A 15961-nucleotide genomic window follows, 5' to 3' on the forward strand; every position below is an offset into this window, starting at 1 on the left:
GTTTTTTCCTACCAGTTTGTGAACAGTTTTCCCTTGGTAGTCGCATGGGACAGGGGCCGCAGACTGTAAATTATCATGAACACGCATTTTCCATCTTCGTGTTTAGTAATTTATTGCCGCCAGTTTGACCGAATGATTGTGCCTGACGTCCCCAAAGACTGAAAGGATCCAAATTGCTACAGTATTAAAATATTTGTCAATTCAGTATGGGTCCTACGAAGATGTGTTTACATAACTACATATCTATATCTAAGTTTATCACCATTGCATAGCTATAGAGGCGAATACATATTTATTCATATCATCATGGTGTGTCAAAGGATGTGTAAAGTAAAATGGAAAAGACAATCCTGTCTGGAAGCCCTCTGTTGACAGTCATGCTACGTTTCTAGTTCCAGGATTCACCGTGGTTCTTCACTTTGCTTACAGCAACCACTAACCAGAAACGTGTATGAGACGTTAAACCAATGAGAAAGTTCATCTTTAAGGTGGCCCACAAAAACGCACAGCCAAAGATGGTTACGTCATCCGACAGAGGCAGACGGCCTTGTTCATTTTCAGTCAATATTCGGCATGCCTCCATAGAGTGCCACTCTCAAGTTTTTAGTTTCATGTTCTCGAAGAAAGTCAGCCCTACCTAGCCTCTCTTGATTCGCTGCCTGAAATTTTGAAATGTAAGCCTACCTTTCGCTTATTTGAGAGTGACAGACTAAAATAGCTGCTTATTTTCCGCCTCTTTAACTGGGCCGGCGCTGGACCATCTCCAACTTTCGGTTCTAGTTTGGTCAGAAATAATGACGTCATACAGGCTCAACCGAAGTTGGGAGAACAGCCAATCAGTGGCCAAAGCTGAAACATAATTCCCAGTAAGAGTCCAGAAAACATGCCCCTGGCCCAACCTTTTAATTATCAGCTTCATTTCACATTTTCAGTTGTAGACTCGCTGCACCGTGATGCGTTCGATCATTAAAAAATACAAAAAGTCCGTAGTGAATTAAATAAGACAACTAGGCCTCGTTGGAGCTAGGGATACTGCTCTGAAGTTCGCTACCGGGTCGCCGCAGATGGCCTACATAAATGGCTGAAGGAATCTGTCATTTCGGCATAGATATTTGTATAGCATAAAAGTCCACTTTTATGAACAGACTGAAGTTAAACCGGAACGGAGTAAATCAGGAAACTTAGCCTATATGGCAGTATGAAAACAGAATTATATACGAAAGATAAAAATACTACATAAAGCATAAAAAGTCGCAATAATCGTGAAAAAATAGATTTAAACAAACATGTACACGAGTTCCATTTCTAATAATCTCTCCTATCGAACATTGCAAGACAACACTTTTCCTCATAATACGTAAGAGCCCTCAAAACTACACAATAATTGTAACTAGAAAAATGCAATCATGAAATAATTGTGTCCTATAGACTAACCCGATTAGACGCCATAACTGTGGTGGCACTGCACTCACACGCACATTTCCCAGCTTGACAAGCGCGTGCATGTGGCAAATCACGACATCCTATTGGTCGAAGAAGCATGTAACGCGCGCGTACCACCTGTCCACGAGCGTTGTGCCACCGCAGTCTAGTAATGGCTTCCAATTCCAGTGGTCGTATTACACTGTTCTTTGCATACAAACGCGACACTGCACTGACAGGGGTGAGATATTCGTATGACTATCTGAAGACGTTTCATTCATCTAATAAACAAACATTTATAGAGCTCTTCATCGACGGTGATATAAGCACATACGGCAAGACTGTTTATGTTGCTTGCCATGTACAAGAGGTTGTAAATGAGACACCAAACCATAAATTATTCACTAGGTTTGCCGAACAAAGAAAAGGGGATTGAGATTAATGACCAGCGACATAATGCATAATACATTGCGCCGTACTGCTGATTAAGCTGCGTAAATTTACGTCGGCAAAAGGGCAGTAAAATTAATCATTGGAAATTTTTCTTCACAGTGCGGACAATTTCCGCCCAAACACTACAGCAGACTGTGCTAACTTATTGAAAAGTTGTGCGCAGCACGTCGTTACTTGTAAGGCCTTGTTAAAAAAGAAAAACTTCTAAAGTTCCAAATTATAACAAATAGCAGGTAAATGTGTTTGGCCTGTATAATGATTTTTTTGGAACAAACAAAATTGTATGTCGATCTTTACAATTAATTAAAGATCGAATTCAGAGGAAGGAAGATATTTTAGGTGGCTCCTATATGGTTAAGGATATGTTTATATACGCACGCTAACGTTCCTTGTATTCTCGTGCATCAGGACACAGATGGAGCATAACTTTTTTTGGCATCTGTTAGGATTAAGTTATTTCAACACCTCTCGAACTGCAATATATTGATAAACTTTCTGTTGGGACAGAAAATACAACCTGTTCTGTAATTATGATGACCTGAGGTGTAACTTATGCTGCTGTTTTCATATCATTTTGGGCAGCGTTTTCCCGAATGTAATCGCTGGAGACACGCGCCATAGACAGTAGATTATCACTAACACGCATTTTCCATTAGCCACAGGATCCCTAGGGATCTTCGTGTCTTGTAATTTATTGCTCATAAACCGCCTCGATGCCCAGCTCGACTCACGTTACGTTGAATATCGTGTCTAGCCTGACGTCCCGAAATGCTGAAACGCTCCTCGTTGAAATTACCAACATTTTTGTGTCAGCATGAGTCGTACTGTGAAACAATTGGTATCTGGTTCTAATCAATCACCGTTGAATAACTATAGACGAGTATATATGTGTTCATCAACTTGTATTTCATTGATATTATTAATATTAAATTAATGTGTTGAGGATATGTCAAGTAAAATGAAAAAAAAAGTCAATGGGTATTGTCACGACGCCCTCTGTTGACAAACAAGCATTATGCGTTTACAGTCACTGATTGTGGTTCGCATTTGACTTGTCGGACCTCGTTTTCACTCGCTGTTTTTTCATTATCATCTAAAAGGTCACCGTGCCGTGAAGTTTTCAATCATTTTAGAAAATCCTATCTGAATTAGATGAGTGGACGAGGACTGCCCCTTTGGAATTATTGTCCTTCAACTATTCTGAAGTTCACCCCCATTAAGACTGAGGCCTACACAGAAATGGTTGAAAGCACAACAAAAATTCGACATAGTGAAGTGCAGGTATATTTTCCTTTCATTCAGGGCAGGTAAAAAACGCGTTGAGGAACACTTCATTAATTTCTTTGTGACTTTTTCGAGCTGGTTGACGATCGTCAATCGCGCGCGAGAGGAGGAATTATTCACCTTGCAGAGAGCCAACTAGTGTTTTTCCCTTCGTCGTTTGGTTAAACCTTCCTCGTCAGCGGCTCAGCAAATATTTACCGTCTGAATGTTCCTACCGGGACTCGACCAGAGATAAGTGCTTTGCCGGCGAGGTAAGCTCGTTCTTCTTAATGACTAATCAATTATGGACAGGCGGATTGTGTAGGATAAACACTGCTCTTGAATGTCGTCATATAATCAACTATACACTAGCTCATTCGATGCAAAACACAACCCTTACTAGCCTTCTGTACATGTCGTCCGCATGCAGTTGGACGTGCGCCGCTGGGATAAGGCTGCAAATTAATCTTTTCCAACTCGTAATTTAGAACTAGAATTTACTTTCACAGAGTTACCTGTATTCAAGAGGGGCTTCTTCAGTTGCACTTTACATTAGTGCGAGTACAACCATGTTTAAATTACTTCATGCTCGGTGGCGTGCATTTGTGCTGGGAACTGAAGATGGGGGGTTATGGGGGATGACCTGCCTGGCTGTGGAAATGTAAAACACAGGAGGCGGTTGTTGACACCGTCATGTAACTGGAGGGATGTTCAAGATACCAATGTACATCTGTAATGAGTATTACATGTACCTTCCTTTTAAATGATGACACTTTTAATTGTTCTCCTTTTTGAGTGCTATTGGGTGGGTTTCGGTTGTATTTGGAAGCCTCAAAAGTTCTTCATAATCCATTTTGGGTTTTTTTCTCACCACGGAAAATGGGGGATGATTTCGGCAGCCCATCCCTCCTTCAAAAAAGTGTAAGGGATATACATCCCCATCACGAGCGATTTACGCCCGGTGTTAATGCTCAAGTGCCGGGTGAAAGTCTTGATCCTTGCCAAGTCAGTCACGGTAGGCCTACCTCAGTAAATGCAATTTCCGACATTAAAAGGAAGAAAACCAGGCTAGAGGAATTTAGATTTAGGCACAGAGATTGCAAGTTTTCAATTTTCCATCAGTGCATCAAGGGTTCTTTTTTAGTGCACTTATTGGCAAAATCTGGGTCGGAACGGTGACCAAACCCCCCCCGGGCAATTTTTGTCTTTGTTTTGAAATGTAAAACATGTTTTTATTTCCGTTTCTTTCCAAAGCGTGTAAAAATCCCGAAAATATAAAAGTAGGGGCCTACTCGTTAGAAAACCCATAAACGGTAACGGCATATCAAGAAACTCCCAAAACTTTGCCCCCCCCCAAAAAAAATGCCTTCTCCATGATTTGGTTTCCGAATTCGCCCTTTCAGCCATACAAGCATCGCATTGCCCCCTGATACACCATGTTGAATGAAAAAATGCGCAGCATTTTTCAAAAAGTTGAAACATAGTCACGACGCAATGGATTATAGAGTGAAGAATCATGGTTAGGTGCGATAACTTTTGCATTCACACTTTTTTCCAAATAAGCATGAATTCCACTGACGTGTGACCCTTCAGCCTTTTCCACAAGACAATCCAAAAAGTGCTCCGAACCCAGTTGGAATTTGCTTGCAAAACAATATGCTGCATTGCAGGTTGTCGTGATTTTGGCAACTTTGTGACGAGAAGTTGTGTTTCCTTTAGTCTGCAAAAATCTTACTTGTTTGTCAACAGTTGTCACCCATTTATATGATACGACTTTTTGACGTTGGGACTAGCTCCTGTCCTCTTGGTTGCCTGTAGACTTGGTGCCAAAGTCTGTAATTAATTCGTATTTGTGCGGGGCCGTTGTTTGCCTCGTTCCCAGTTTGTAGATGATCGTGTAAATGGAAAACGTGGCCATGCAGTTACGTTTACTTACCTTATAATGGAGCCACACTGATGTTCACAGATTAAACACGACTATCTAAAGACTTGTCATCGATTCATGACTCTAGATTACCAATAACTGTTGCAGCTTTTGGATTATTTACAAAATATGGCTCCTTCGATGTTACTAATATATCACATCAATTATTTTAGCCCAAATCCCACACTTAAGTTGAACAAAAAATCTTCACATGTAAAGCAGCTAGGCCTCGACCTTGCGTTCACGCTATTGTGTGTAGGTAATGCACGAGCGTACACATACATTTAAGGGCCTGGGTCTCTTGTTTGTTTACACCAGGCAAGATATGGGACGGAGTTATACCCCCCTTACCTGTCCAATCCCTATACACACTCAAGACTATTGTTACGTAACACATTCCCCCAGAAGTCTGTAAAGAATTCCTAAGATTCCGATCAAACAATGGCCAACACAAAGGCGGGGGGGGGGTTCTCCCCGTCCCATATCTTGCTTCAAATGTGTTTGTTTTGGAATTTTTGTTCGTTTGTTTGTTTTTCATAATTCTTTACAAGTGGTAAACGATGGATGATGTAGCTCAATGTCTAGCTACAAGGTGGTTCTTGCAAGCAGCGATGTATGAGGTTGTGGAAGTAAACCGGCCTAGATGGATAGCGGAGCGCCACTGTACCCGGTCCTGTGCCAATGTCTCCCACGAGTTGGCTGGTATTTGGAAAGCTTGCAAGTCACGCTTAAGGACATCCCGGTAGCGGAGTCTTGGACGGCCGCGGGGGCGAGAAGTGTAAGCCGGCTCCCCATAGAAAATATCGTCAGGCAGGCGACCATCATCTTGTCTGCAGACGTGTCCAGACCAGCGGAGACTGCGAGCTGACAACAATGTGAATATATCGTTAAGCTCCAACATTGCCAGGTTGGAGACACGGTCTTGCCAAGAAATTTCAAGCAGTGAGCGTAGGCAGCGGAATGGAGGGCATTCAGGGGGCGCTCCTGGCGGCGATAGGTTGGCCATGTTTCGCTGCAGTAAAGCAGTAGCCAGTACACTCAGCACACATGACTCGTAGATACGGATCTTAAGCTTGGTAGAGAGTGGCCGGTTGTTCGAGACTCGAGCTTGAAGTTGGCCGAAGGTGGTCGGAGCCCTACCTATTCTTAAGTCTAGTTCTGCATCCACAGAGTTGGTGCTGGTAACCGCAGAGCCCAAATACTGGAATCTGTCGATAAAGCTCAGAACTTTGCCATTGACTGTGATTTCAGGCGGGGATTGAGTCCTTGTGTCCTGAAGCTGATTCTCATTCCGAAGTTCAGGCAAGCTCTGGTAAAGGAATTACAGTGATCTTGAAGTTCGAAGTTCAACCGCAGATTGAGCAACTATGGCTGCGTCAACCCGCATACCAGAGTTCTCGTACAAGGACTAGCCTAATGTCTTGGCACAAAGATGAGACAAACTGAGGAGGTTCCCAGAGCTGCGATTGTGTTTCAGGATATCAGATGGAACAGGAAATGCGCGATATGAACGGGCGGAGAGAAATATGCCCAGGAGCGAGCACACAGCCATGCTTGACGCCTCGACGGATTTCAAACTCAGCAGATCTTAAGCCATTGAACTGGACTGTGGCGTGCATGTCCTTGTGGAAGCTCACTCATCCAGACAGACGGCAATCTATCAGGGCAGCCCCAGTGCTTCAGGATGGCGATGTGAACAAGCCCGAGCGACTCGCATTGTCAAATGCATTTGTTAGATCGAAAAGACGAAAAGCAAAGGTTGGCGCTGTTCGACACACTTCTCCTGAAGTTGTCTCAGGGAGTAGACCATGTCAATAGTAGCCAGGGAAGGACGGAAGCCGCACTGGCTTGCGGGGAGAATCCTGTTGGCGATAACATAAAGCCGTGGTAACAGCACACGCGCAAAAACTCTCCTAGCTGAGCTCAGCAGTGAAATGCCCCTGTAGTTGTCACAACCTGTTGGCTGCCTTTGTTCTTATGAAGGGTAATAATATTGGTATCCTTCAGATCTTTTGGTATTGAGCTAGCATCCCAACAGGTGGAGCTCTGCAGCCAAGATGTTACCGCCCTTTTTAGCACTTCTGACGGAATGCCATCAATGCCAGGCGCTTTGTTGCTTTTTTAGGCACCTGATGGCACGTCTAATCTCTGACAAGGTGATAGGCTCGTCCAATTTGTTCAGGGGCAGGAGCTGAGGTAAGGATGATAATGAAGAGGGCCAGACATCAACACCACTGTTATATCGCATGCTACAGTGTTCAACTCAACGGTCAAGCTGTGCTGTTGGATCTGTGAGAATTGTACCAATGGATGACAGCGAATGAGATGACTTCTTCGGGTATAAGCCCAATTGCTTCCTTGGTGCCCGGATACAAGCCACGTAGATCACCAGACTCAACACAACGTTGGATGCGGTCACTTAAACGGGACCAGTAGGGCTGTCAGGCAACTCATGTTACCCGCTGGACAGTGCTCTTACTAACCTGGAAGGCAGCTTTGGATTACCGTGTTCAGCAGGCGAAACCTATGTCTGGCTGACCGTTAGTCTCAAGGGTTGGGAGAAGTAGATTGGCACTATCCCAAAACCAATCAGGTTGTCTTCGTGATCGGCGGCCGAAGGCAGTCACAGCACTATTATAGACCACTGAACGGAATCTGGACCATGCTTCGTCCGGGTGAGCAGAGAATGAGTGCTGAGCCAAGCTACCAGAAAGGAGCTCCTGGAATCGACCAGCACGGCTTGGGTTGTGAGTTGAAACCAAGTCAACATCAGTCAAAGGTCTGGGTGTTGCACGATGGAACGTCTGAAGTTGTAAGCGGAGCTTGTAGGGAATGAGAGCATGGTCCGTGTTACAATCGACAGAGTGCAAGCTGCGACAATGAATGACGTCACGTAGCTGTCAGTCTGACAATGACGTGGTCCAGTTAATACCACTGGTGTGAGAGGGATGTCTCCAGGTGACCTTGGAGTGAGAGGAGCCTGCAACGTAGGAGTTTGTGGTGCAAAGGTTGTGGGAAGCACACATTCATTCTCCCAACTCCATGTGGGCCAATGACATTCCTCCAGGCACTTGAATCAGATCCGATGCGAGCATTGATGATGCGAGGATGATGCCATGTCCAGGAGGAACAATGTTCAAGAACGCACTGAGCTGAAGACAGAAATCATCTTCACTAGGCTAGAGGCCAGGGTGGGTGCGTAAGCGGCGATTAAGGTGACATAACCAGGGCTGAGACACCATCGAGGAGACATAAGGCGAGGGGACTAGGCAACTGGTTGATGAATACCCGGCAGTAGAGAATTCCGCACTGCAAACCCTGTCCCGTGCATAGGTCTCATATCATCTGGGTAAACACTCCAGTAAAAGGTGAAGTTTTCCTCACGACTAGAGCCATAACCAGTTAGCCAGGTTTCGCTAAGCGCAGCAACACTTCTGCCAAGACGGGAAGGCTCGTAGTCAACAACTTCAGACTTTCTTGGTGAGGAGGAATGGTCATCTGTATAAACACCTAGAGATCGGACATTCCAGCAAGCAAAGGTTTTGTAGGCAGCAGTAGGATGACGACCCAGACGCGCCAGCCTAGAACGCGAACCTTGCCAGGCAGCGGAAGCACCCATGCACAAGGGGTAGCCCCCGCGATGCCGGTGACGGACGGGTTACTCTTGAGAACCATCATGATCTGTAGACACCAAGCGCTGGGGCAGTAGGATTAAGAGAAAGAATCCTTGCCTGGGACAGACACTGTCCTCTGGGCCTATCAGTCATCGAGTCCAAAGAGCATGACAGCGGGGACGAGTGAATTAGGCTGCTCCGCAGTGACAAACTATTAGTGTGTCTGTTGACCAACAGCCGTTGGCTCAAAAGAGTATATCTTCCAGTTAGTCGACTACACTGCACCAGTGTCCAAACAGAAAGATGTGCTGAAAGTGTGGCTGCCAGCCCCTGCTGCCGAGCTGACAGAAGTGGGCTACCTTTTGTCTGACCTCTACCCTTTGTCCTGTCTGGCTTGGGTGGCCCTGCTAGGAATAACAGAACACCTGAGGTGCGCAACTCCTCCACCACGCTAATATAGTACTCCAGAGAAGAGAATAACTACAATTCTGAAAATATTCAACGCAGGGGTACATACATTTACCCACACTGAAAATGGTAGCGTCCGGCAAGTCTGCTTTGCTAACGTCTTGGTCATACAACCGAGGCTAGAAACACCACTTTTCTTTTTATACAATCATGACAGCTCTTTCTTACTGTAATTTGTCATAAAATGCACATGATAAGAATGACAAATACCTTAGCTTTCTAATCATGTAATAATACTTTTTAATGACTTCTGAGTGGGCAAATTTGTCTGACAAATACCGCGGAGAAAAGCCACGTTCTGTTTAGCAAGGGAAAAGCGTCCACCATAGGTTTTAATGGAGAATCCAACAACATCACTGATTGAACCCTTTCCTTTATGGTCTTTTTGACGATGGTAAATTTCGTCCAACTGGCATCAGGTTTATAGAAGAATATTCCTTAGGGTTTACTCCTTAATTTAGCCTAAGAACAAAAAGAATAGCTGAGTTAGCTGTGGACTTATGAATATTCAAAGCCCCCACGAGCGGTTAACATCAAGAAAAAAACATGAGATTCGCACAATAAATTTCGCTGTGGTGTCAACATTCAAGTCAAGTTGAAAGACTCTATTTGGATTTGAACAATATAATTTTTAAAACGCATGAACCAGTCTTTAATATGCTGAAGAAACAAAATTAATACGATGAGCAGCTGAAAAGATGTGAATTAAATTACTGTATGAGAGCCGGGTTATTCGTTGGTTTTCAGACCGTTCTACGCAGTGACTGTGGTCGTTTCCCCCAGGGTTGTTCGAATGTTATGGCTACGAATTCAAATTATAATAACATGACTGTCCATTACCACTTTGCCCTTAATTAAAACCATAGGAAGATTCGTTGTTCTCTAGAGAATAGGCGATTTGTGCTAATTTGTTAATTAATTGTCAGTTTCCTTTGTTGTCATGGATTCTAAGTTGGTCAGTGACGAAACCTTTGTAGCAGATTATGCATCACTATTCCCTATGTATTATGTGCATTATGAATGCATACTCGCGCTGAAGTGAAGTGTTGAATTGAAGGCCATTAGTAATGACTGTATATACTGGACACCAGTTCAAATATGAGTGCAAGTTAAGAACATTAAAATTCCATTACTGTGAATGAAGGTACCAAGGGCTAAAACGTGTACACAGATAGTTTGCTACTTCACTTCAATAGTTCCGGCGGGGCGGGCTGAGCAAAGGCCTGCAATGGGCGCGCACAAAGGCATTCTGCGTTGCCTCGGCAACAGCCGTAATTATTAAAATACATGTAGTCTGATACCAAATTGCTTGGGCCTGGTGTCAACAGACAACTTCCTGGCAAAGACCTTCATAATGCTGGTGTAGCTATGCATACGTTAATTTCCATTTCTCCTCAATTTTTCTGGCCGTTCTTCCAATCTATCCAGAGGTAGTGGTGTAATTGCTCACTCTTGATAGCCATTTTCATATCTGTTACAGTGTTAGGTCTGCCTATTTACAACGTTGCATTCACAAGCTTTGCTCAACGTCGGAAAATCAACTGTCCATTTATCTTCTTCAGAGAGTTATTTACCCACCACGCGTGATGTGCTCTTACAATTCTACAAAGGGATGAGCTTTCATGAACTGGTCGTAGGTCGATCTTTTTCATCCGTGACATCCTTTGATATGCGGGTTTTTATTTTCATCCCGTGTGATATCCTTGGTGCCGCCGGCAGGGCTGTTACGGTACACCGCTGCCCACCGTTAACCCATCTGTTTCTCTGTCCAAAAGAATTGTCCAGATGCCAGCTTTACGGAAATTGATGGGAAAAGCCCTAAGGGATAAAAGGGCAAGAATTTTTCTGTCTCTTAAAGTAGTACACAGCACTCGAGCATGGCCAATCTCAACGGTGATTTTTGCAAGATATAAACGAGCAAAAATTCACCACAGCCTCGCTAATGATACACGCTGCATGTAATCGACGGAATTTGAGATGGAGTTCAAGTCGTCGAGAGTGCACAGAGTAATTTCCCTGAAGGAAAATGAAAGTCAGACAGGCTTTGCACGCACCCCAATCAACACTGTGTATGATCAGCTTCGTTTTGTAAACAAACACGAGGTTTATATTAAAAAAAATCTGAATGTATTCTTTTCTGTAAAGCACTGTTTTCTGAAATTACTGCTTGTAAGGAGAGCGTCAGCGCCCTTCCCATGTTTTGGGTCGGGGTAGGGCAAAATGGGATTCTTTTTCAAACAACGACGAAATCACCTCCAAGAGAATGAAGAGTACCATTTCTTAAGTGTTAGCGCTTTCAAGTTTGTTTCAAAAATTCCCCCCCCCCAAAAAAAAAGAAAATTGGTTCTGGACCCGCCCTTGATCAAGGAAGATCGACTTGCCGCTTTTATTTTGTAGCTTTTTTTCCCCTGATCACATCTATGCCCTGTTATGTGTGACAGCTCGAATAATCTTTAAAGGAATTGACCCGAGACGTATAAGCGAGGGTGCATTCTGGCGTTTCCAGAGTTTGTTGCTCGAAGTAATTAAATTTAAGGAGTTAAGAGGTCGATCATCAGCACATCAATAATAAAAACAGATCTGGAGTCCATTAGGGACGGTAAGAATAGCTGTCTGAAGTCGAGGCTGCAAGCCTATTGTGCTATTGCCTAAAAAGACTGAAGGTAGAATTCATCTTTGGTAGAATGGGGGATATCGACTTTTGGTCGCTGGTTGAACTGGGAGCATTCAACTGCAGTGCGGAAACTGCAAAGGTAAATTTCTGGTCATTAAAAAAAGTATTGTTTACGATGAGCTTACCCATATTTCAGCGGTTAGTGTGTGGCCTTGGGGTCGAAGCGTTGACCCTGTTCGGCCAGCTGGTTGCATTCCACAATTTAATATAGGTAAGACCATCCCTTGGTAAAACAAAAAGGAGCAATATTTTAAATTGGTTTTACTTCACTGACAGGCCTATTACTGTCGTACTTTTTTAATCCACCCTGGTTGCGTTAACTTGATTTGTAAGGTGAAATGAATTTTATATAATTATGTCTCCCTATTATTGGTTGGATGCGCATTTGTTCCTGTCGGTGGTAAACAGTGTCGCAAGTTATGCGTTTCTTTTGTGCCCCAAAATTGAAAAAAAAAACCCGGCCAGTGGCAAATGACCAGTGGCATAGCCACAGGGGGGCCTGGGGGCGTACCCCCTACAAATTCTTGATGCCCCCTAGGTGCCCACACTAGTTAAATCCTATCTATGCCACTGGTCGTGACTCTTACCAAAGGGCCAAGGACGTATGGAAACAAGACATTATGCAAAACAACATCACTCAGTTGGCGCGCTTGCGCGCTAGTTATCGTTCGAATAACCCAACATCATACTGTGGCCGTAAAAAGCAATACAATCATACTTAAAGCACTAAGAGCGGCAGCTACACAAAAGAAAAACCATTTGCTCTACTTTGCTGATTTATAATCGTCAGATTTGCCAAATGTTAGTGGGCAGAAAATCAATTCCGCTTCGTAAATAATTCATCTGCAGACCTGTGCCTTCATTTTGGACAGGTATTACCATAATGTATGCTGCAACTGTTTTTCGTCTGTCCCTTTTTTTCCTCATGTAAAAGGTAAATTGTTTGCCATGTTTTGAGCTACAATCGATTTCTTTGCCGTCTAAAAGCATTCCATCCTTTTGTCAAAATGTATGTCCAGATGTTTTTTCATTTTCCAAAGGTAATTTAATTGTCGGTGTAAAATGCATGAAAATATAATTTAATTAGATATACTTGCTATTCCATTCCCCATGTTAATTCAGCCAATGCAATAGAACCAATGACAGTTGTCCAGTTTTCCCTTGTAAACCACTATGTTAACAAGCCTACCCCTTCGGGCACCATCCAGAAATTTGGCTCCATCATGCCCCCGTGGATATGCATTCCATCTTGATATCTGCAAACCTATTTATTTATTTTTTTGGAACACAATTCCAATCCGCCTTGAGCAGAGGAACCCCATTAACGGTTGAAAAGAGCCATGTTGCTGGTGAGTGTTCATTTTGTTGGCAGCATTTCATATTCGTTTGTGAACCAGCGAAGTGCAGTTTCCACCAAAGAAGGCTCTGTTGCTAGGGAAATTGTGCCCTCTCTTGGTCCTGCTCAGGCAAGACAGTGTATTCGTGCACAATACAGAAAATATCCAATAGTGCGCCTCCAAGAGTTTCCAACGCATTGGCCAATCAGACAGGGCGAAATTTGTCGACCCTCTCCAAACGCACATTGGGTCGACAAATTTCGCGCACTGTGATTGGCCAACGCGTTGCAAACTCTTGGAGGCGCACTATTGTAAAACGCTCATATTGGAACGCTTAACTGCTTTACCGCTGGAGCATGAGGTATGGAACAACTTGGCAAAAATCTCTGCCCAAAAACATATCTGGACTTGATACATGGTGTTGTTGTCAGGACTGTTTTAGATCTTGCAAGAAAATTATTCCGTTTATGAAATGGAACTTTTTTTTCTAAACACAAATTGATTGTGAATGAAAAATTGTTTTCAATGAAATACCGCACCGAGGGAACGAAATGTTATTTCGAGGGGACGAATTTTTAAAACTAAATTTTTGAACTTTTTTTCTCCACTTGTGTTTTGGGGCCTCAGTTCAAATGCTATACAGCGTATTCATTTCAGTTTATCTGAAGTTTTTGTATACCCGAGGGCAATTTTATAATTGAACTGGAATTGTTGCTGAGGCTTGTCGCTTGAGAATTTTTTCTACCTTCGAAAATAATACTGCAATGAATAGTACATGAAAATTAGTGTTGGCCTGCGTGGAACAGATTAGAATGAGAGAATTTTTTCTACGCAAACTGATAAACAACATGTGTAGAGTGAAACCAGACGCCTCAGTCTTTGTGTAACTGGGGGATGTCTGTCACAAGCGCTGTATAGTTATTCAGAAACGGGAAGTGATGTAGTCTATTAAACATTGCAGCGCCTGTTACATTTTGACACACCAGTTGTGAATCTCCATCACTTTGATTAACTGACGAGGGAAGGGAATTGAAGAGAAGAATTTCTCCTGAATTTGTCATTATTTCTTTCTAGGTGATGAGAGGCAAAACAGTGAAAAAACAGATTGTCTCGTGGGGAAAGTAAAATGTGTAATTAGTGTCACGTCCTTCGGAGATTCATGGGAGAACTGTGTGTCGATGTGACTCAATCGTAGCCAGTGACGGGTGTGTAAACACCCAGGTCCATTAGTTTTTTTTTCTGTGGGGGGCGGGATAACGTCAAGATACGCGCGCCGGCTTATTAGCAGTCAGCCGGGAAAAACTACTCCATTTCTCCGTTCGGCCGCTTATTAATGAAACACGGCAGACTCAGAATGTTTGTCTGAATTACCTCCACGCGCGGCTTGGCACGGGGGCAACGAGACGGGCGGCACCTGCTTGCGACACGGCCCCGTGAAAGTGATTACTGCGGACCCCCATCTAAACCTCTCCTTCGATTTACCCCACCTGTGCATCTTGCGTGCTCTCTCATCGACTGGTAAGGAGTCAAGAGGGAATTATCTAACTGGACAGTGTCCGAAACCGATTGGTGATTAACGTATAGACAGGGACGAGATTTGCTTCAAACAGGCACTCAATCTGAAATCTGTCGTTTGGGATCTGCTGTCTGAAACGGGCATCGGTATCTTTATCCTGTACGAAAATTCTGATAAAATGTTGTGCAGTCAAGGGAAAAATGCTTACTCCTTGCAATCAAATTTGTTATATTTGGACCAAATATTTGGATAGGTCCAATCAACTTTGAGTTCTAAATTGATCGACTGAGAAGATACAGAGCTAGGTTTTATGAAGAAGTCTGTGTTTAGGCGAAGGGTAAAGCCCGCTAATATATACTCAGTGTTCTGGTATCTCATAACGCATGCACCTTGTACCTGTCAGGTTGCTGATTTGTTCCTCGCCCGACCGTACTATGCAGGAATCGAGGGCCGGGGGAGTATTTCACACATTGGCGCTCTTATGCGACGGTGTAATTTCACGCCAAACTTGTCGAATCTCGTTAATATACAGGAGTTATCGCGAGGGTTCCCGTTGACGGTTCCCATTCACGATGGCACAGCATCTCCACGGCCCTGCCTCGATATTCCCCCGTGTGGCGTCTGCGCTCCTCGTGGCTTGTCTGTTGCTGCTCAAGGAACCAGGTAGGCCTAAGGATTTTTCGTTTAAAACGTTTGGTTTTAACAATATTGGGAGTGTTTCTGTGCAGTCCTTGGACACAAAACCAGAACTTGTTTTATCCTGCATGGAGATTCATAAAACGAATGAATGAAAAGGTTTCTGATGATCTGTTGCATACTGCAAGTTTCTTTCCTGAAGATTAAGTCATTTCCAAAGCGTATATACATTTTGTGTTCGATAAACACCAGGGGTGGATTGGGGGAGGCCTATAGGACCCCCCCCCAAAAAAAGAGCCTCATTTCCCTTTTTCTTTGAAGAAGGGTGAGTTTTTGGTCTATTTCATTTTTTCTCATCCCAACGTGCAAAACCAACCAAAAAATCCCACCATCTATACCCCTCAGAAAAGCCATAAAAGGTTAATTTTTAAAATTTCCGAAAAGTCAGCCCCCCCCGAAAATTTGGATCTGGATTCGCCCTTACTGTATCACACGGGTGTTACCAGAGCCACAGCGGTGTCAACCTCCATTCATTTTTTGTAAATGAATTTTTTATGAGGTTCAGTCAAATCTTATTGCCGTTCAGTCTGATGTGGCAATATTCACGGGCAACTTGAAGGCGAAACTGACGCATTGCCAGCTTAAGGAACTACA

At 43.6% G+C, this 15961-nt stretch overlaps 1 protein-coding gene across 3 annotated transcripts in view; it reads left to right on the plus strand.

The window, feature by feature from the left end:
* The first annotated feature begins 1573 nt into the window (after window positions 1–1573).
* LOC110989419 (neuronal acetylcholine receptor subunit alpha-10-like) overlaps window positions 1574–15961 on the plus strand; it is a 37106-nt gene continuing 22718 nt past the window's right edge. The window contains exons 1-2 of one of the 3 annotated variants that reach the window (XM_022253790.2): window positions 1574–3410; window positions 15204–15334. In XM_022253790.2, the coding sequence (XP_022109482.1) occupies window positions 15244–15334 (91 nt within the window). In that variant the 5' untranslated portion in view covers window positions 1574–3410; window positions 15204–15243. Of the gene's footprint in view, window positions 3411–14175; window positions 14674–15203; window positions 15335–15961 lie in introns of those variants that run through there. The other 2 variants (XM_022253794.2, XM_022253793.2) reach the window with 2 other exon arrangements.

This window comes from Acanthaster planci, linkage group LG09 (assembly GCF_054643075.1).
Source record: "Acanthaster planci isolate LZ-2023a linkage group LG09, COTS_SCS, whole genome shotgun sequence".
NCBI lineage: Eukaryota > Metazoa > Echinodermata > Asteroidea > Valvatida > Acanthasteridae > Acanthaster > Acanthaster planci.